The 23,429-nt window shown below is 39.8% G+C and overlaps 1 protein-coding gene across 1 annotated transcript in view; it reads right to left on the reverse strand.

Moving 5' to 3' along the window:
- Window positions 1–13,426: 13,426 nt before the first annotated feature.
- LOC111158300 (armadillo repeat containing 2) overlaps window positions 13,427–23,429 on the reverse strand; it is a 108,457-nt gene continuing 98,454 nt past the window's right edge. Inside the window, exons 14-18 of the mRNA XM_022520247.1 lie at window positions 23,148–23,270; window positions 22,721–22,834; window positions 20,488–20,620; window positions 19,991–20,151; window positions 13,427–13,692 (exon numbers count right to left, since the gene is read on the reverse strand). Coding sequence (XP_022375955.1) covers window positions 13,535–13,692; window positions 19,991–20,151; window positions 20,488–20,620; window positions 22,721–22,834; window positions 23,148–23,270 — 689 coding nt within the window. The 3' untranslated portion in view covers window positions 13,427–13,534. The remainder of the gene's footprint in view (window positions 13,693–19,990; window positions 20,152–20,487; window positions 20,621–22,720; window positions 22,835–23,147; window positions 23,271–23,429) is intronic.

Here is a 23,429-nt window from a genome sequence, read left to right on the forward strand (position 1 = left end):
TATACTACCCAATGCAATCTGCAGATTTAATGAAATCCCTATCAAAAGACTAATAGCATTTTTCACAGAAGTAGAACAAACAATCCTAAAATTTGTATTGAACCACAGAAGACCCCAAATAGGCAAAGCAATCTTGAAAAAGAAAAACAAAGCTGGAGGCATCACAATTCTGGACTTCAAGTTATATTACAAAGCTGTAGTAATCAAAAGAATACAGTACTGGCACAAAAATAGACACACATATCAATGGAACAGAATAGAAAATCCAGAAATATACTCACAATTGTATGGTCAATTAATTAATCTCCAACAAAGCAAGAAAGAATATGCAATGGGAAAAAGACAATCTCTTCAACAAACGGTGTTTGGAAAACTGGATAGCAATATGCAAAAGAATGAAACTGGACCACTTTCTTACACCATATACAAAAATAAATTCAAAATGGATTAAAGACCTAAATGTGAGACAAGAAGCCATTAAAATCCTAGAGGAGAACACAGACATTAACTTCTTTGACATCAGATGTAACAATTTCTTTTAGTAGGTCTTCTGAGGCACAGGAAACAAAAGAAAAATAAAATATCTTCTCACAACAAAGGAAACAACAAAACTAGGCAATCCATAGAATGGGAGAAGAGATTTGCAAATGACATATGCAATAAAGGGTTAGGATCCAAATTTATAAAGAACTCATAGAATTCAACACCCAAAAAACAAATAATCCAATTAAGAAATGGGCAGAAGACATGAACAGACATTTTTCCAAAGAGATCCAGATGGCCAAGAGACACATGAAAATGTATTGATCCTCACTTATGATCAGGGAAATGCAAATCAAAACTGCACACTTGTCAGAATGGCTAAAATCAACAACATAAGATACAATAGGTGTTGGTGAAGATGTAGAGAAAGGGGAACACTCTTGCACTGTTGGTAGAAATGCAACTGGTGCAGCCACTCTGGAAAACATTATGGAGTTTCCTCAAGAATTTAAAAATAGAACTATTCTACAATCCAGCAATCAAACTACTGGGTATTTACACCCCCAAAAATGCAAAAACACTAATTCAAAGAGATACATGCACCCCTATGTTTATAGCAGCATTATCCACAATAGCCAAATTATGGAAAGAGCCCAAGTGTCCATCAACTAATGAATGGATAAAGAAGAGGTGGCATACATGTATACACACACACACACACACACACACACACACACACACACACAGAGTAATATTAGTTGGCCATAAAAACAAATGAAATCTTGCCATTTACAACAACATGGATTGAGCTAGAGAATATAATGTTAAGGGAAATAGGTCAGTCAGAGAAAGACAAATACCATATGATTTTAGTCATGTGGAATTTAAGAAATGAAACAAACAAGCAAAGGGAAAAAATAAGGGAGAGAGTGAGAAAGACAAATCAAGAAACAGACTCTTAATTACAGAGAACAAACAGATGGTTACTAGAAAGGGGTGGGTGAGGGGAGATGGGTTAAATAGGTGATGAGGATGATGAGCACTGGGTGATGTATTGAAATGCTGAATTACTGTATTGTACACCTGAAACTAATATAACACTGTACATTAATTGGAATTAAAATAAAAACTTAAAATTTTAAAAAAAGACATAACAAGAAAACTACAGACCAATATCCCTGATGAATATTGATGCAAAAATCCTGATCAAAATACTAGCAAAGAAAATTCAACAGCACATTAGAAGTATGACATGGGATTTATTCCTGGAATGCAAGGATGGTTCAACATACTACAAATGATCAACACAATTCACCACATTAACAGAATGAAGGAAGGGCCAAAAAAACAAAAAAACAAACAAAAAACAAAAAAACATGATTATCTCAATTGATGCAGAAAAAGCATTTGACAAAATTCAACACCCTTTCATGATTAAAAACACTCAACAAAATAGAATTAGGAGGAAACTATCTGAATGTAATAAAGCCCAAATATGAAAAGCCTATAATTAACATCATATTCAATGAATGACTGAAAGCTTCTCTTATAAGATCAGGAACAATACAAGGATGACTACTTTCACCACTTCTATTCAATATTGTTCTGGAAGTCCTGGCCAGAACAAATAGGCAAGAAAGGGGCGCCTGGGTAGCTCAGTGGGTTAAAGCCTTTGCCATCGTCTCAGATCATGATCCCGGGATCCTGGGATTGAGCCCTGCATTGGGCTCTCTGCTCAGCAGGGAGCCTGCTTCCCCCTCTCTCTCTGCCTGCCTCTCTGCATACTTTTATCTCTGTCTCTCAAATAAATAAAAAATCTTAAAAAAAAATAGGCAAGAAAAAGAAAAGGTTTCAAATTGGAAAGGAAGAGTCAAATTATCTGTTTGCAGGTGACATGATCTTATACACAGAAAACCCTAAAGATTACACACACACACACACACCTATTAGGACTAATAAATTCAGCAAAGTTACAGGATACAAAATCAACACACAAAAATAAGTTGCATTTCTATACACTAAAAATGAACAATCTGAAAAGAAACTTAAGAAAACAATTCCATTTATAATAGCATCATAAAGAATAAACACTTAGGAATAAGTTTAACCAAGAAGATGTAAGACTTATACCCTGAAAACTACAATACATTGCTGTGAGAAATTAAAGAAGACACAAATAAATGGAAAGACATTCATGGTTATGGATTGAAGGACTTCAGGATATTGTTAAGATGTCACTATATCTATAGTAATCTACAGATTCAATGTAAACTCTGAAAATGCCATTTTTTGCAAGAATAGGAAAATCCATCCTAAAATTCATATGGAATCTCAAAGGATCCCAAAGAACAAGGTTGGCTTATTCCAAGAAGATGGCAGAGTGAGAGGATCCTGAGTTTATCCCCTCCCATGGACACACCAATGCAATTCACCCTGAAAATGACCTGAAGAATGGTAGAACCCATCTTTGACAGTTAAAGACAAAGAAGAATCCACACTGAGAAAGGTAGGAGGAGAATAGACATGGTCAGGAATGAAACCTCCAAGATAGCCACTCACAGCAGGAGGGATATCAGAGGTGTAAATGTTATCCATGTGGAGCAAAGACACTAAGCCCCACATTAGGCATCTCAACCCTGAAGACCTGCACTGGGAAAACAAGCCCCCATGCTGCCTGGTTTTGAAAATCAGTGAGGCTTAACTCCAGGAGAGCTGGAGAGCTATAGGAAACTAAGACTTTGCTCTTAAAGAGGTAGTGGTTTATGACTCTGTCCAAGACCCAGTACAGAAATAGCAGTTTGAAAAGTGCTTGGATTATACATGAAAGGGATTCATTAATTAATTTTATTGTATGTACCAGAGAGGCAGAGATCTTTAGGAGCTTTCTCCAGGAACAGAAATGCAAATAGGCACCAATTTTTCTTACCTTCCTTCAGCCTAGCTGGCCTGATGCTGGCAAGAGCCAGTTCTATTGTTTTCCATCTACCTTGCTAGTAATGCTCATGCTATTCTGGTATTTCTTTGAGGGCCTACCCAGCAGACATAGCCTCCAAAATTGGCTCCTGCCCCACCATACTTGGCAGGTAGTCTCATTTGGGACCAGCATCCCCTCAAAGTCACTAGTGCTCCACTACACCATGAGCAGCCCTAGCAGTACTGGCACCACTCCAAAGCAAATCTTTTCCTGGGAAAGGGATGAGCCAGCCTCACCCACCAGCATCCTTGCAATAGGCATGCCAGTCATTGCAGCCAGCCACACCAGAGGACAGCTCTGCCTACCAGTTTTCCTGCAATAGAAGCACTGGTCATTGCAACCAGCCACGGCAGGAGGCCAGATCTGCCCACTAGTGCACCTGCAATAATCATGTCATTCATTGCAACCAGCCATACTGGGAGCCAACCCTGCCCACCAGTGTGCACACAGCAGTTGTGTCATAACAGGAGAGGACATGCAACTCACACAGGGGTCACTGCAAGGGCACTTGGTTCTAGTGATGAGGGAGAATGGGAGCCCACAAGATGCTGTCTATATAAGCCCACTCCTTTCAAGACTAGTACATATAGTTAACTTACCTAATACATAGAAAAAGACACAGAGTCAAACAAAATGATGACACAGAAGAATATGTTCTAAATGAAAGAATAAGACAAAAACCTCAGGGGAAAAAAAAAAAAAAGCAAAATAGAGATAAGAAATCTATCTGATAAAGAATTAAAAGTAACAGTCATAAAGATACTTACCAGACTTGAGAAAAGAGTAGACAAACTCAGTGAGAACTTCAACAAGGAGATAAAAAATATTAAAGGGGTGCCTGGGTGGCTCAGATTGTTAGGCATCTGTCTTCAGCTCAGGTCATGATCTCTAGGTCCTGGGATCAAGCCCCATGTCAGGCTCCCAGCTCAGTGGGGAGTCTGCTTCTCCCTCTTCCTCTGCCTCTCCCCCTGCTTGTGCTCTCTCTCTCCATCTCTGTCTCTGTATCTCTCTCAAATGATTAAATAAAAATCTTTTAAAAAATATTAAGAAGGACCAATCAGAGCTGCAGAATATAATAACTGAAATAAAAAATACCCTAGAGGAAGTCAACAGCAAATTAAAGGGTAAAGAAGAATGGATCAGTGATCTAGAAGACAGAGTAATGGGAAGTACTCAAGCTGAACAGCAAAAAGAAAAAAGAATTTTTTAAAATGAGGATAGGTTAAGAGACCCCTGCAACAACATCAAGAATAATGACTTCACATTATAGAAGTCCCAAAAGGAAATTTCTCAAAAGGAAAAGAAAACTTGTTTGAAGAAATAATAGCTGAAAAACTCCTTATCCCAGCGCAGGAAGCAGACATTCAGGCCTAGGAATCACAGAGAGTCCCAAACAAGTTGAACCCAAAGAGGTCCTTACCAAGGCACATAACAATTTAAAATGTTGAAAGTTAAAGGTAAGGAGAGAATCTTAAAAGCAGCAAGAGAAAAGCAAATAGTTATAAATAAGGGAAATCCCATTAGGTGATCATCTGTTCTTTCAGCAGACACTTTGCAGGCCAGGAAAGAAAGAGTGGCATGACATACTTAGTGCTGAAATGAAAAAATCTGTGGCCAAGAATACTCTACCTGGCAAGGTTATCATTCAAAACTGAAGGAGATTAAGAGTTTCCCAGACAAAAGTTAAAGGAGTTCATCCCACTAATCATTAGAAGAAATCTTTAAAGGATGCTTTTAAATGGAAAAGAAAAGGCCATAACTAGAAGTTAGAAAATTATGGGAGGAAAAAATTCACTGGTAAAAAGCAAACATAAAAAAACATAGATGAATTGCTTATTAAACTAGTATGGAGGTGAAAAGACAAAAAGTAGTAGTAAAATCAACTCTATTTATAAAAATTAGTTAAGGGATACACAAAACAAAAGTATGTAAAATAGGACATCATACACATAAAACACACGGAGTAAAAAGGCAGTGCTTTTAAGATGTGTTTGAACTTCAGCAACCATCAGCTTAACATAGACTGCTATATACAGAGGAAGTTATATATGAGCAACCACAAACCCAAAGTCTATAAGAGATACACAAATAATAAAGAGAAAGGAATCCAACCACAAGACTAAAGAAAGTTTTCAAATCACAAGAGACGAAAAAAGGAACAGAGAAGAACTACAAAAACAATCAGAAAATAATTAATATGGCAATAGGTACATACTTATCAATAATTAACTGTAATTGAGCTAAATATTCCAATCAAAAGAACAAATGGATTAAAAAAACAAGATCCATTCATATGCTGCCCACAAGAGACTCATGTCAGATCCAAGGACACATAAAAACTGAAAGTAACCAGCTAGAGAAAGATATTCCATGCAAATGGAAGTGGAAAACAAAAGCAGGGATAGCAACACTTACATCAAAATAGACTTTAACACACAGACTACAACAAAAGACAAAGAAGGGCATTACAGTATGATGAAGGGATCAATCTAATAGGAAGATATAACAATTTAAATATCTATGCAATTGTAACATATCTAAACAACTGTAAATATCTAAAGCACATAAATATATAAAGCAGATATTAACAGATATAAAGAAAGAAACTGACAACAATACAACAATAACAGTAGGGGACTTTCGTGCTCTATTTACATCAATAGATAGATGATCCAGACAGAAAAGTCAGTAAGGAAACCGTGGCTTTGAATGACACAGACCAGAACAATGTAACAGATACATACACAACATTCCATCCAAATTCAGAATATACATTCTGTTCAAGCCCACATGGAACATTCTCCAAGACAGATCACATATTAGGCCACAAAACAAGTCTCAGTAAATTTAACATTAAAATGCTATCGAGTGGGGCACCTGGGTGGCTCAGTGGGTTAAGCCTCTGCCTTCGGCTCAGGTCATGATCTCGGGGTCCTGGGATCAAGCCCCACATCGGACTCTCTGCTCAGCGGGAAGACTGCTTCCCCCTCTCTCTCTGCCTGCCTCTCTGCCTACTTGTGATCTCTCTCTGTCAAATAAATAAATGAAATCTTTTAAATAAATAAATTAATTAATTAAATAAAATGCTATCGAGCATCTTTTCTGACCATAACATTATGAAACTAGAAATCAGTTACAAGGAAAGAAAAAAAAAAAAACTGGAAAACACAGATATAAGGTGAGGATAAACGGGCTACTAACCAACCAGTGTGTCAATGAAGAAATCAAAAGGAAACTAAAAAAATACCTGGAGACAAATAAAAATGGGAAACAATGGGTCAAAATCTTTGGGATGCACCAAGAGCATTTCTAAGAGAGAAGTGTATAGCAATTCAGGCCTACCTCAAGAAACAAGAAAAACTTCAAATAAGCCATCTAACCACACACCTAAAGGAATTAGAAAAAGAACAGAGCTCAAAGTTAATAGAAGGAAGGAAATAATAAAGATCAGAGTGGAAATAGGTAGAGACTTTAAAATATAGAAAATATCAATTAAACTAAGAGCTGATTCTTTGAAAAGATAAACAAAATTGATAAACCTTTAGCCAGACTCATCAGTTAAAAATGAGAGGACTTTGGGCACCTGGGTGGCTCAGTGGGTTAAGCCTCTGCCTTTGGCTCAGGTCATGATCTCAGAGTCCTGGGATCGACCCCCACATCAGGCTCCCTGCTCAGTAGGGAGCCTGCTTCCCCCCTCTCTCTCTCTCTGCCTGCCTCTCTGCCTACTTGTGATCTCTGTCTGTCAAATAAATAAGTGAAATCTTTAAAAAAAAAAATGAGAGGACTCAAAACTAAAATCAGAAAAAAAGAGAATTTACAACTGACACCACAGAAATACAAAGGATAATTAGAGACTATTATGAAAAACTATAGGCCAAGAGACTGCACAAACTAGTAGACATGGATAAATTCCTGGAAATGCAATATTCCAAGACAGAATCAAGGAGAAATAGATAATTTGATCAAACTGATTACTAGTTACTAGTCAGTAATAAATAACCCCCAACAAAAAGAAGTCCAGAACCAAATGGCTTCACAGCTGAATTCTACCAAACATTTAAAGGTGGCTAATACCTATCCTCAAACTATTCCAAAAAATAAAAGAAAGAATGCTTCAGATTCATTCTATAAGGCCAGCATTACTCTGATACCAAAACCAGACAATTACACCACAAAAAAAGAAAATTACAGACCAATTATCTCTGATGAACATAGATGCAAAAATCTTCAGCAAAATCTTAGTGAACTGAATTCAAAAATACATTTAAAGGGTTACTTATCACCATCAAGTGGAATTTATCTCAGGGATGCAAGGTTATTCAATATCTATCAGCAAATCAACATGATACATCACATTAAGAAAACAAAGGATAAAAAACATTTGACAAAACTGTTCATGATCAAAAACTCTCAACAAAGAGGGTGTAGAGGGAACATACCTCAAGATAATGAAGGCCATATATGAGACCCACAGCTAAGTTACTCAAAGATGAAAAATGGAAATCTTTTCCTCTCAGATCAGGAACAAGGATTTTCAATTTCACCACTTTCAATCAATATACTACTGGAAGTCATAGCCACAGCAGTCAGACAACAAATAAAAGGCACCCCCATTGTAAGGTAAGATTGGTAAAACTATCACTATTTGCAGATGACGGGATACCATATATAGAAAATCCTAAAGACAACACCAAAAACCTTTTAGAACTAATAAATAAGTTCAGTAAAATTTCAAGATACAAAATTAATATGCAAAAATCTATTGCATTTCTATACACTAATAACTAGCAGAAAGAAAAATTAAGAAAATAATCCTATTTACAATTGCATCAAAAAGAATAAAATACCTAGGCAAAAGATATGTACTTTGAAAACTGTAAGACATAGATGAAAAAAATTGAAGGCAATACAAATAAATGGAAAAATATACCATGCTCATGAATAGGAAAATATTATTAAAAGACCCATGCTACCCAAAGTAATCTACATATTCAGTGCAATTTCTATCAAAATACCATTAGTATTTTCACACACCTAGAAGAAATAATCTGAAAACTGTATGGAACCACAAAAGATCCCAAATAGCCAAATCAATCTTGTGAAGAACAAAGCTAAAAATACCACAACCTCAGATTCAAACTACACTACAAAGTAATCAGAACAGTATGTTTCTGGCACAAAAACAGACACATAGATCAACAGAGAAGAAGAGAGAACCCAGAAATCAGCTCACACTTAAATGGTCAATTCATCTATGACAAAGGAGGCAAGAATATACAATGGGGAAAGAACAGTCTCTTCAATAAATGGTGTTGGGAAAACTGGACAGCAACATGCAAAAGAATGAAACTGGATCATTTTCTTATACCATACAGAAAAAATAAGATGGATTAAAGACCTAAATGTAAGATCTGGGACCATAAAACTCCTAAAAGAAAATATAGGCAGCGAACTCATGGACATCAGTCTTAGAAACATTTTTTGGATCAGTCTCTTCAGGCAAGAGAAACAAAAGCAAAAATAAACTTTTGGACTATGTCAAACTGAAAATCTTTTGCACAGTGAAGGCAACAGTGCACAAAATGAAAAGTCGACCTACTGACTGGGGAAGCTACTTGCAAATGATATGTCCAATATGGAGTTAAAGAACTCACTCAACTCAACACCAAAAAACCCCAAAGAATCTAATTTAAAAATGGGCAGAAGACCTGAATAGACATCTTCCCAAAGAATGGACATACAGAGACATGAAAAGATTCTCAACATTACTAATCAGGGAAATGCAAATCAAAACCACAATGAGAGATCACCTCACACCACTCAGAACTGCTACTATCAAAAGGACAAGAACTAACAAGTGTTGGCAAAGATGGGGAGAAAAGGAAACCCTCCTGCACTGTTGGTGTGTAATCACTGTTGGTGAAGCCACTATGGAAAGCAGTATGCAGGTTCCTTAAAAATTTTAAAATAGAAATGCTATATAATCAAGTAATTCCACTACTGGAATTTACTCAAAGAAATGGAAAACCCTAATTTGAAAAGAGATATGCACCCTTATGCTCATTGTAGCATTTTTCACAATAGCCAAGTTATGGAAGCAACGTAAGCATCCACTGAGAGATGAATGGATGAAGAATTTGTGGTATACATGCACATAATGGAATATTATGCAGCAATAAAAAATGAAATCTTGCCATTTGCAACAACATGGATGGACCTACAGGGTAGTATGCTAAGTGAAATAAATCAGAGAAAGACAAATACTGCATGATTTCACTTATACATGGAATCTTAAAAACAAATAAATAAACAAATAAAAAAAAACAGAAGGAGACTAAAAAATACAGAGAATAATCTGGTACTTGCCAGAGTTGAGGGCATGGGGGTGGGGATGAGCAAGACAGATGAAAGGGATTAAGAGGGGGGTGTCTAGGTAGCTTGGTTGGTTAAGTGTACCAACTCTTGGTTTCGGTTCAGGTCATGATCTCAGGATTGTGGGATCAAGCCCCGTGTCAGGCTCCATGCTCAGCACAGTCTTAAAATTCTCTTCCTCTCCCTCTCCTTCTCTGCCCCTCCCCACTCACATACACGTGCTCTCTCTCTAATAAACACATCTTTTAAAAAGGGGGATTAAGAGGTACAAACTTGTTCTAAAGAAGTCATGGGAATGAAAAGTACAGCATTAGGAAATATAGTCAATAGTGTTATAACTTTGTATGGTGACAGATGATAACTTCCTTTGGTGAGCATCTCATAATGCAGATTGCTGAATCATTATGTTGTACACCTGAAACTAACATAATATTGTAGGTCAACTATACTTCCATTAAAAAAAAAATGATGGAGGTCTCACATGGCCTGATTTCAAAACATATTACAATGCTACAGTAATTGAAACAGTGTGGTACTGACATAAAGACATACATATAGAAAAAAAAAAAAAAAAAGACAGACATATGGAGCACTGGAATAGAACAGAAAGCCCAGAAATGAACCTTCATGCAAATAGCCAAATGATGGACAAGGGTGCCAGGAATGTTCAATGAGGAAGTAATTGCACTTCAACAAATGATGCTGGGAAAACTAGATATCCACATGCAAAAGAATGAAGTTAGACTCTTGCCTTATATCATATACAAAAATAAACTAAAATGGATTAAGGACCTAAATGTAGGAACTGAAACTATAAAATTCCTAGGAGGAAACACAGGAAAAGCCTCAAGACATTGGATTTGTCAATGCTTTATTGGATATAGCACCAAAAGCAAAGGTTAAAAAAAAAAAATAGACAGACAGAATGACATCAAACTCCAAAACTTCTGTGCATCCGTGGGGGGCTGGCTAGCTCAGTCGGTAGAACATGCAACTCTTGATTTCTGGGTGGTGAGTTCGAGCCCCATGTTGGGCATAGAGATTACTTAAAAAAAAAAAAAAAGCCTTCTGTGCATGGAAGGACGCAATCAACAGAATGAAAAGGCAACCTATGGAATGGGAGGAAATATTTGCAAATTACATACCTACCTGATAAGGGGTTAATTCCCTGAATATATAAAGAACTCCTTCAACTCAACAATAAAAAACTCAGACCAAACTGAGAAATGGGCAAAGGACTTGAGTGGACATTAATCCAGGGATGACACACAAACAGTCAACAAACATATGAAAAGATATTCAGCATCACTAATTGTTAGAGAAATGTAAATCAAAACCTCAATGAAATACCACTTTACGCCTCTTATGATGAGTACTATAAAAAACATAAATAACAGGTGTTGGCAAAGATGTGAAAAAATTCAAATCTTTGTGCACTGCTGGTGGTAATTAAGACAGTGCAGTCTCCATGGGAAACAGTATAGATATTCCCCCCCCCAAATTAAAAATAGAACCACTATATGATCCACTAGTTCCACTTCCGGATGTATACCCAAAAGAATTCAAAGCAGGATCTCAAAGAATTTTACATGCCATGTTCAAGGCAGCATGATTCACAATAACCATGAGGCAGAAGCAACCCAAACACCCATTGATCGATGAATAGATAAACAAAATATGAGATGTACATACAAGGAAATATTATTCAGCTTTAAAAAGGAAGAACATCCGGTCTCATGCTTCAACACGGACAGACTTGGAGGACACTACACTAAGTGAAATAAGCTAGTACAGAGAGACAAATTCCACTTACAGGAGGTATCTGAACTAATCAAATTCATAGAATTAAAGTAGAATGGTGGTTGCTAGGAGCTCGGGTGGGGGGAGAGGATATGGGGATTTTTTTTTTTTTAAACAGATATAGAGTTTTAGTTTTGCAAGATGAAAAAATTCTAGAGTTCTATTGCAGAGCAATGTGACTATACCTAACACAGCTGAACTGTACACTTGAAAATAGTATGGTCAATTTTATGTTATGTGTTCTTTAACCCTTTTTTAAAAAGGCAGGGGTGCCTGGTTGGCTCAGTCAGTATAACATACAACTCCTGATCCTGGGGTTGTGAGTTCAAGCCGCATGTTCAATGTAGAGATCACTTAAAAAATAAAATCTTTAAAGGTGGGGGAGGCAGATAGCTGACTCCAAGAGGTCCAGCTTGCATATGAGTCTGAAGGTGAGGAGTTTATATGTTGAGTTATATAGTGGTATTCCACCATGAGTTATTAGATTAGTTATAAATACTGAGGGGGCCATGTTAGCAAGGGAAATAGTTTAATCTTTTTCATTGAAAGTAGAATATATAATCTGATATAGATAAAAAATTTAAAAAAAAATTTTAAAGACTTAGATCCTTAAATGGTTTTGAGAGATGAGCCCATCACACTCTACAATAAGGCATGGCCCCATGGGATTGTGCTGAGCCCTTGTCAGAGACAAGCCCCAGATTAGAAGGGCCCTAGGAAAGTTTATTTCTTCCTGGAAATTTAGGTATTTTCTAATGGCCTTTGAAAGCCATTCCGGGCTTCGATCTGGGGTATCTGCTTTCTTCCCATTAGTTTTGGCATTTTGTAAGGTGAGGAGCCATTAATAATAGCTTTTCTCCAAGCAGAGTAGTACATCTCCTTTTATTTCCAAATCCTCACTTGGCTAATATAGGATAATGGCCATCTCAGTTTCTTTGGCTTTTGTCATTCATTCAAAGGCCAAACTTACCCTGCAAAGAATGGCAGACTAATAAACTAATTACCATCCTAATGTTATCATTTATTGGGTACCTCTAACCACATCAGACACTGTACTAGGCAATTTGCCCATTTAATGTTTTTTTTCCAAACTGAACTATAATCAAGTATTCTTATTTTACAGTTGAAGCTAAAGAAATTAAGCTGCTTGTCCAAGGCCAAAGCAGGAGATAGCTAGGATTCAAACTGAGCTCTGCCATATGCCTGAGCCTAGTCCCTTTTATAGGACATTACATCACCTCTTAGTCCCAGAAATTTACAATTAGGACTGTCTGGTCTAGTCATTTTATTTCAAGTGAGAAGAAAGAGCTAAAATACTCCCTTTTCCATCTATTTTACTTATTTACTTATTTATTTATTGCCCAAAGAAGTCTTTTCTAAATGTTCTGGCTTACTCTTGCTCTTAATTGGAGAACCAGAAAAATACTAGTCATAACCAGAAAGTTATTCTTAGAGGATACAAGAATTAGTACGGATGTTTATGTAGGAATGTGTTCCTCATAGCATTGACCACCATTCCTCCTATATACAAAAATCTAATTTCATCACACAGCTCACTTAACTACAGAACAGATAAACACTTCAAGAATTGTTCAGTCGGGATTTTAAGATTAGAACTGAAGTACTGACTAGAGAACAGAAGAAAAAGTCATTTACTTAGAAAACCCATGGATATATTTTCATCTTACATTTCTCATAGCAGAAAGTACATTTATATTCATTTTTCCATAATACCTAATGAGAAAAAAAATTGCTTCTTTCTTCTAAAAACCTTAGACTACTCCCTAATCAGTATCTGAAAAACTTTCAGTATTTGTCAATACCAAGAAACAAATGTTTGTGCTTGTTACCACTGCTTAAGAATGAAGGAGACCTGACTTCCTGTTTCTGTGAAGCTGCGTCATGTTAGAAAGAAGGAATAGACAGGGGTTCCAGGAAGGTGTGATGACTCTGAATTCGGTTTAGAAGCTGCTGTGCCACAGGTTTGAATTCTGTTTCCCACTGGAGTTTGTGATAGTTTTTTAGGTCTTGGTCAAAACTGCCGTCCAGTGCTAGTTCTTCATCTGTATCAGAAAAATTAAAATTACGGCGATTATTTGAAAGTGTCACCCTACTGGGGAAAGTTTAATTTTTGTTGGCCTATGTTAAACTCATCCTGGGTCATCTCTGATTCCAAGACGACACAGATATGATTTGGGGGGTTAAAATGGTTTTGTTTTGTTTTAAAGATTTTATTTATTCATTTGACACAGAGAGAGAGAGAGAGAGAGAGAGAGTACAAGCAGGGAGAGCAGCAGGCAGAAGGAGAGGGAGAGGCGGGCTCTTTGGTGAGCCAGGAGCTGGATGCGGGACTCGATCCCAGAATCCTGGGATCATAACTTGAGCAGAAGGCAGCCACTTAACAAACTGAGCCACCCGGGCGTCCCTCCCGCCCCCAAAAATTTTTTTTAAAAGAAGGAGTTCTTTACTCTCTTTGGCACTTTGAACTATACTTATTTTAAAATATTCGTAATCTCTTAATAAAAAGGACAATAATCCTCTCAAAAGAAAAAAAGCCTAGATTGAATTGAGCTCTTATTTTGACTAATCCCTAAGTGTTTTGATGTAAGGGCATATCCAAAAGTCAGATCACAATTTCTCAGAAGAGGCAAAATATTAATAGTTCCTTCTTTATCCGGGCATTAGAAAAGTTAATTACTTTAGCGATCCACAGATATAAAAGGAGTCAGGAAATCTTTTGGGAAAGTAGCACAGTTGAATTTGATGCTGTAAACTTGACTTGAAAATCAAGGTTGCGGCTTCGAAGTAGCCCCAGTGTGTTGTACTGAAAGGGAATCCCCCATGCCCTTGCCAGTAACGGCGAAGAGTAGGAGACTTTGAGAATCCCAGGGAGTATTAGAATCCCAAGTCACTCTATGTATAATGCAAAAAGCATTAGTTAAAAAAAAAAAAAAAGCAAAATTACAACCTTAATTTGCTTCTTAGTCCAAGGGCACCCTGAGTTCTGCCAACGCCGTAAGTATATCCAACCCAAATAGGAAGATAAGTGGCCACAAAGGTTTCCGTGCCAACTGGCCACAACATGTTTACTTGTTTTTATTCGGCTTCACACCCCAAGGGAAGGATTTTAGGAAAATGCCCGGGCCTGCAGGTCAGAAGATTGGTGCTTCTACTTCCGAGGTCTGTGGCCGCAGCCGACTTTGCGAGTGAGAACCACTAAGCCTGAAAGTGACCACAATCAGTGCTTCTTACATAACCAGCAGACTTTTTTCCCACGGGGCCAATGAAAATCCATTATAAAATGCTTCATTACTGTTGACATCAAATTTCTGCACTGGATGTTTTCCTTGACCCCGTGTACTGTGGCGTGGTTGGTGTTAGCATCGGCCCTCAGAGTAAGATAAGGGGACCTGAATCCCCATTTGTCCCCTCCCCTCCTGTCCTCTGAACAAGAGGCCAGCTCTGCAGCACTGAGATAAGTTCTGCACAGACATAAACAGTCCCACAAGGTGCTCCACAGAGGCCCGGATCTCCCCAGCCACACGCCAACCAGGGCCCGGAGAAGAGAAAGAAACCGGAGTTTGATGCCTTCGAAGCCCTTCCCACCGGGCTCCTTCCAGCCAAGAGGAGCCTGAGAGACATGGCAGTTTTGGACTTCTAGAACATCTCCTGGCTCGCTCTTTTCCAGGCTTTCTGAGCAGACTGCTATTAGACCATGAAATCTCTTATTCAAGAGGCTCAGGGCCAGCGGCTGCCCAAGCACCGGGCAGTTCCCTTCTCTGCTGGGGCTTTGGTTAGGGTTAGTAGGTTTAGTAAACCTCGATTTGGGTGTTTTGGGGCTTTTTTCCATCTTAGGTCAAGACTGTTATTTTTCTTGAGGTTTGGCCTCGGATTAGTTAATCCACATTCAAACCCTATTAATTTGTAAAATGAGTTAAAACAAGATAACAAAAGGGGCCAAAGAGCTACGGGTAAGAGGAAGGCAGTCTGCAGTTTGAAAGGAAATACAGCAAATACCTAAAAAAAAGTGCCCTATGACAGAACGCCTGGGTGGCTCAGTTGATGAGGCAGCTATCTTTGGCTCAGGTCATGGTCCTGGAGTCCCGAGATCGAGTCCCGCATCGGGCTCCCTGCTCAGCAGGGAGTCTGCTTCTCCCTCTGACCTTCCCCCTCTCATGCTCTCACTCTCGAATAAATAAATAAATCTTTTTAAAAAAACCCCAAAAAACAAAAACAAAACAAAACAAAAAAACAGTGCCCTATGATGCTTGCTATTAAATTTTGGAACTTTACCCCCAAGAATGGCAGAGATGAATTCAAGAACAGTTGAGATCTGTGATTCTCAAACTCTGGCCTGGGACCTAAAAAGTACACAGGTCATGACTGTACGTGGTGACTTACCAACTTATGTACAAATAACAACAGTTTCACCGTAAAATACTTTGCTTTGCTACATGGGATAGATTCTGGTATTTTCTTTCTTTGCGACTTCATTTTTTAAAGATGCTGGACACAATGTGAAGAGCACGGGTTTAGATAACCAATCATTCTTAAGCTTTCTTCGTGTACCGCATACTTCTAATACTAGGATTTGAGTCAAGGTGTTTGAAAGGTTTACAAAGGGGTAAGGAAGTCAAAACAATAAGTTTCTCAGTGATCGTTATAGCACAGTCCCAATTATCGCTTACGTATCCTGCACCACCAATAAAAGCTTCTCCTACTCACTGCACGATCTTCCAGCTGGGGCTCAGCACAAGGTAGCTACTGAGGGTTAATTATTGCCCTATTATAAGGCATAGCCCTCATGGTGCATGCTGTTTGGCGTGGGCTTGTTAATGTGATCCTTTTTTTCTTTTTTCTTGTATTTTTAGAAATTTATTTTTTTAAGTATTCTCTATACCCAGTGTGGGGCTCAAACTCACAACCACAAGATCAAGAGTTGGATGCTCCACTCGACTGAGCCAGCCAGGAGCCCCTTTAAGGTGATCCTTCAACTTGAACACTGGGCCCCACTCTACCTCTTGTCCTGTAATCCAGGTGCTAAGTGGTATATACCTCATAATGAACAAAATGCAACCTGTGTCCTTTACATTCACAATAAACCGCACCCCCCCACACACACACACATGACCAGCTCCGAGGAAAACAACCCGGGGTAGACCAGCACGCCAGGGTACGTCACTTAAGAACTTCAAGATAAAGACACTACTGATGAGTTCGTAAGAAGTGGCCGCAATCCATCAGAAAGTTTTAGACAACATACTTTTTAAGCCACTTTCCAAAAACAACATCAACATCCCCGTGCCCCAACCGTGCTGAGGACCATCAGTTTCTCCTTTTTCCCCCCTCAGTCACCCATCAAGAAAAAGCTGATGACTTACATTTCTATATTGATTATCTTGTCATCATTTCTAAAAACAGTGCTCACACTTTGGCATGGGGCTCAGTGATGTAACGGTTTGTCCTGTTTTCAAAATGGCCGGCTTTTCAGCCATCTTTGGGAAGGAACTGAAACTCAAGCCTACTCTCACCCCCCATCTGCAGGACTTGCTGCTGCCCAGCTGGTCAGACACAGCTACAGCCTTGTCGGAAGTGAGGGTCTGTTGGGGGAGAAAGCAGGAAGGAGCCCAGTCCTTAGGCTTTATAAGGAGGGCCTGGCGATCTGGTGAGGATTCTATGACACGTGGTGCCGGTTACTCCGATCCCTGATCAACTGGCTTTATTTCTGTTATCCAGCCACAGTCCCCTCCCAGGGGCTGGCAGGAGGGGGGGGTGGCTGGCAGTAGGGGATTTAGAAAGTTAGCTAGTCCACAGACATCTATCAAGGACCTCTTTCGTAGGAGGTAATATCCTTTCCCCAAAGTTGCTCAAATGGATCGGGGAAACAAGATAAAAGTTACAAAATAATAATACAGGAGAAGTTACACGGTTCATATTGCTATTGAAGAAGTACAGATTTCCTAGGACCAGGCCATGGGCTTGAAAAGGGATTCGGGAAGGGTCAGTCTGGACAGACAGCACATGGTTAAGCAGGTAAGGGTTACGGCACCCGCAAAGGCTCAGAGGCTGGGGAAGCACAAGGAGAGGCCCAACCCGGTTCTAAGGGAAGGTTGAGGGAGGGGGGAGCAGACACTAGGCCTACTAGAAAGAAGCGCCTGCCAGGTTCTGTACCTGCTGAGGAGCTGGTCATGCCCATACCTCTTCAAAGGGGCCTTTGTGTCCCATGGCCTAGCGATTTTGCTATTTATAGTCAACAGCCCCGACCTAAGTGCCAAACCAAGCCAGAGATAGTCTCTGATAGAGGCGGCTAAACCCGGAAGGGCCTAAACCCAAGGGAATGATGCACAGAACCAATCACACCTCTTCCCAGAAATGGGAGACAAAGAGTGAGCCAAGAGCAGAGGAGACTCACGCTGACGGTAGCAAGCAGCAGCCTTGACCTAGTTGAAGCCAGGACCAAGTGGGAGCCTACAGGAACTTTTGCATAACAGCAGAAACAGAGCAGAGTGGCATCTCCAGCTTGGTGGAGAAATGTTGGCCTGCTACTGAAGGGGTCAGTCAGGGACTCTGGCTTCATCCAGAACATCCTTCCAGTGCCTCTCCAGCAGGCTTTGGGCAAGGTGCACCCTTCCCTGAAAGTCCTTCATTAACCAGGGTAAGGGTTCTCAAGCTTGGCCTCGGAGCAAATTCACCTGTGGAACTTTGCAAAAAATGCAGATAACAAGCCTCACCCCAGAGTTCCTAAGTCAGAATTTCTGGGGATGGGGTCAGGACAAGTGTGTGTTTTTTAAATTCCACATTTGATTCCAATGTTCTACCACACTTGAGAACCGAATTAAGGCAAGTTGAGCACAGCCCTCTGCTCCTGGCAACCTGGGAAAGCCCCACGTTCACAGAGCACCCTGTGAACCTCAATCATTTAAAGCCATGCTCATTTTTTTCTTACTCCTACACATGCAAGATTATTTTTACCGCAAAAAAGCAAATTTCACATCAGCTCAGCCGTCCCCAGTCTTTCAGGTAACCTCTGGTTCTGAGTTCCTGTTTAGTAACTTTGTTACAACACTTGGAATTTATAAACCCTTGAGTCCAACTGTACCAGGCTCTCTGCACACGTCTCCTCTCACCATTCTAATAACTCTGCAAAGTGTCCATCAATTGTCCCTAGCTTAGCGATGAGAAAAGATACATGTAGGGAGGTTAAGCCCAACACCAACAACTTAGAAGGGCCAAAAGCAAGGTTTTAAACTCAGAACTGTCCAGCTGTGGTCGTCTGGTCTTTTCATGATGCGCACAGAGGCCTAATTGAGGCTCGCTATTGGCTGGAGGGCGGCAGGGATTACTGTGTCCCCATAGTTGAGATGAAAAGACAGGTCCTGAAATTCTCTTGTCAAATCACACCATAAGAGAGCACGAGGATTTGAATCCATGACTGCTAAGTCACACTGAGCCTTTCCACGTGGCCTTGCTGATCCCACACAGTGGCTGGGCAGTGGTGGGGACATTGCCTCCGTTTGGGGGAAACGATTATTGAAAATGCTCATTTACTTACTCAAATCATTGTTTTTAGACATAACCCAGGATGAAAAAAAATCTCCTAAAGAACTTTTTTTTTTTTTAAGTTAAGAAACTATCCTCTTTCGTTTAGTTTGTATCAGGGATTTCTTGCCTTTCAGTGGTCTGAACCCCACTGCAATGTCAAAATAGTTTCACAGATGCTCCTCCACATTATAATTAATATAGTTGCTAATTAAAATATATGGATCCTGAGGCACCTGAGTGGTTCAGTCGATTAAGCTTCAGACTCTTGGTTTCAGCTCAGGTCATGATCTCAGGGTCTTGAGATCAAGCCCTTTTTGAGGGCTCCCTGCTTAGCGGGGAGTCTACTTAAGATTCTCTTTCTCCCTCTCCCTCTGTCCCTCCTGACCCCCAGTGCTCACTCTCTCACACACTCTCTCTCAAAATAAATAAATAAGTGTTTAAAAATAAATAAAATGCATAGGTACATTAAAATCATGACAATTCAGAGTAGCTTTTAGCCTTATTTTCTCAATTAAAACATCTATATATTTTTAAGCAACAGCAATACTTTAGGCTGAAATCTTGGATTTAGGCAGTCTATAAAAAATACGCAGTCTATAAAAAATGCAAAAAAAAAAAAAAAAAGGGAAAATGCTGCAGAAATCATGACAGTGTCCAAGGAGTTAAAAGTCCTTGTGTCCCCACTGTAAATAACACTCAGCCTCTTCCAGATATCTCCAAATTTACACAGCTACTCAAACACATACCAATCTTTATTCATACAGGTCACAGAAAAAAAAAATTCTTACTCTGATAAAACTCACAGACTCACAGTCTTACCTAAAAATGATGGCAGCAGGACTAAGAGCGTGTTGGTGTCCTCATCTCCAAAACACGATGAAGCATTGGTGATATTTTCACTGAAGTTCCATAAAGTTTTGCAAACCAAGCAGGCCAGCTGCCAATCGGTGGGACCAAAATGTCTTAAACAATTCACCAACCTGAGTTTAAGAAAAGTCAAATTGAGAAGTCATTAGGTCAGAATCTCTTTTATATTTTCAGCATAACGACGATACTCATTCTGTATTATTTAATATGTATATGTAATTCAGTGATTAGTTTTAAAAATTCCACATCTACAAATTTAAGCAGCTACAAAGTAGCAACAACCAACTTCTGAATTATTTTAAGGGTCCAGGGGAACCTAAATTCCCTCTTAGGTAGTAGCTTGGCAGTTCCAAACGTTGAAAGACCTCCACGCCAAGAGAAGCACAAGAGGGGCCCAAGCTCCCTGGGGAAACTGTGAGAGAGTCAGGACTCCATGCCTTGAAACTTACTTTTTAATGCCACCTCCTTCTTTTAGGATGGCACGCTTTTCTTTATCCACAGTGAGATTTAGGAGAACGCCACAGGCAGAAAAGCAAATATCCTGATGCTTGGCATCCAGCAGGGCAATCATGAACTTGTGAACTGGGAGGGCAGAGAACAAATGCGGACCAATAAAGTTTAGGGTTCCCAGCGGTGCCTTATTTTGGAAAGAGGAAAAGGGGAAGATGGGGAGTGGCTCACAAAACTGGAAACTCTGCTAGGGGATTTAATCCATTCTTCCTAAAGCTTTCTCGCCATGCCCAGCTGCAGGTTCACCAACACCCACTGCATCTAGAACTTGTTCCCCAACCCCCAAGTCCTTGGTGCCCACGTAGTTCTGTCTCTGACCTAGACAGCAGCTCCCTCTCCAGGGCAGTGATACTGTCCCTTCTGGTAGAAAAGGGGGAAAAAAAAATCTTGGGTCCAACCACACAGGTGACATTCATCTCTAACACCTGATTCTTCTCAAGAGCACTTTTGAATGGTCACCAGCAATTTTCTTGAAGTACACAACCTCAGGGGAGGAGGGGGGGGCGCTCCCGTTGAGATCCTCTCTAAAGTCTTCCAGGGTTTGTAAGAGAACATTTGGTCGGGGGCTGGAAACCAGCCTGTAGCAAAGCAGGACTGCCAGGGTGGGGGGCCGCTCAGATCAAGACAGGCCCCCTAACTTCGGGAACCACTTTCCTTTACTTCCAGGAAATGGAACTCCTCATCCTGTTGTCTTAACAGCCCCCGCAGGGGTCGGGCAAAGGGTTGGGCAAGGTTGGATAAAGTGTGTGTTCTGCTGCCTCCTGTTTGCCCCCACACCTGACAGGTGGCCATCCTGCTCTGACTTTGGTCCCAGGGATCGTCAGACACATCTATGCCTGTGTTTAAGAGTCTGAAGAATGGGGGCGCCTGGGTGGCTCAGCTGGTGAAGCGTCTGCCTTCGGCTCAGGTCATAATCCTCAGAGTCCCAGCCTTTGGCTCAGGTCATGATTGGGGGGTGGGGGTGTCCAGGAACCAAGCCCCTCTTAGACCTCCCTGCTCAGTGGGGAGTTCTGCTTCTCTCTATCCCTCTGTCCCTCCCCCAACTCGAGCACATGCGAGCTCTTGCCTCTCTCTCTCTCTTGCTCTCTCTCAAATAAATAATCTTTAAAAAAAAAGTCTAAATAATGTACATCAAAACATTAACAGTTTATACTCTCTGGGGGAGTGAGATGATGGGTGACAGTTTACTGCTGCTGCTTTTTCTCCCCCCTAATATCTGTGTTATCTAAATTTGCTATAGTGGATAATTGGGAATTTTTAGTTATTATTCATACATGAAATATTTGAGACATACAGAGGATGGTTATCTTGGATACCTGCCACTCAGTTTAAGAAACAGAATTTTATAGATCCAATTGATATCTTTGGGCATCCCTTCCCCTTCAAAGGTGACTTCTGTCTTACCATTTTCAAATGCCATTTGTACCTTATACCATTACTAAGTACATTACATAAACAATACTCATGATTGTTATGTATGTTCTAGAACATATTTAGTGGTATTATTCTTTATATACCCTCTTATCACCGGCTTTTTCACTCCTGTATTACATGTTTGAGGCTAATTTGTGTTGAGTGAATCTCTAGTTCATTTATTTTGATTGATGTAGTACTTTCTTTCGTTCTTATTTTAAGTAGACTCCCCTGCCCAGGGTAAAGCTCAACACAGGGCTTGAACTCACGTCCCTGAGGTCAAGACCTGAGCTGAGATCAAGATTTGGATGCTTAACCGACTGAGCTACTCAGGTACCCCGATATAGAACTTTTTGTTGTGTGACTATCATAATGTATTTACATTTAAGTTCTTTCCTTTTTTTGCAATTACAAGCTGTACTGTTAGGGATGTTCTAGTACATGAAGGAGAATGTCTCTTGAGTCCATTCTCAGGGACAATAATGATGTCTATGGATGACCTGTTTCCCTTAAACACACACACGTCCACACACCATCTCAGAGCACTCACAAGGGAGAGAGGAACAGGGAGAAACACTGCCCAGATCTATCTTGGCACACTGAGCTGAAGGCCATCAGCACGGATGGAACAGAATGTAAAGCACTACTTGTCCCAGAGCAGAGACAAGTATCACATTGTCATGACCCAAGCTCGAACACTGCTTAGCTGTTTATTGGCAAGAAGAACATGTTTATGAACCTGAAGTATCATTAACTCACCATTTTTCTGCACAATGAAATCGCAGACGTCATGGTCCTGGGAGAGGTTTCCAAAAACACGCACAGCCTCTAAGATTCCATCCATGTTATTACTCACAAGAAGCTTTATGAGCACTGGGTTTGGGAACCAGAGACATAAATCACTGAATTTAACTTTTCATTTAAAGGCTATTAGCCATCAGCATCATACTAAATACCGATAACTCAAAATCTTCAAGTGACAATAAAATACAAACTATAAGGGACTTTAGCGAGAACCAAGACCCTAACATTCCCCCACATTCTGAATTCTTAGAAACAGATCAGTTTCTTTGATATTTGTACAAGAAATCAGAAAATAGGAAGGGCACCAGTTCTGTGTTTCATTAAAAAAGTCAAAATCTTAAAAACAACCATGCATCTGCCCGAACCCAATTCTGAACCTTACATTCAGCAATATATAGCTTTTTGTCCTGAATTACAGAATTCTTCACTTGGTAGTAAGATAAGTTGTTGATTGTGGCTGTAGTATTGATCACCAGCTCCTCACAATCCTCAATTGACTTGTATTCTGGAAGAAAGTTAGGAAAAGGGTATGAAAGATTCACTGTAGGGGCAGAAACATGACCTCCTAGCTGCCCCAGCATGCCAGGGTCAAGTTGTTGTCCCAGATGGGGTCTGTGCAGGGGCTTTGCTTACTGCTTTACTTCCCAGGACTCTTCTTGCAGGG

This window comes from Enhydra lutris, unplaced genomic scaffold, assembly GCF_002288905.1.
Source record: "Enhydra lutris kenyoni isolate GAN:26980312 unplaced genomic scaffold, ASM228890v2 scaffoldscaffold58, whole genome shotgun sequence".
Classification (NCBI taxonomy): Eukaryota; Metazoa; Chordata; class Mammalia; order Carnivora; family Mustelidae; genus Enhydra; species Enhydra lutris.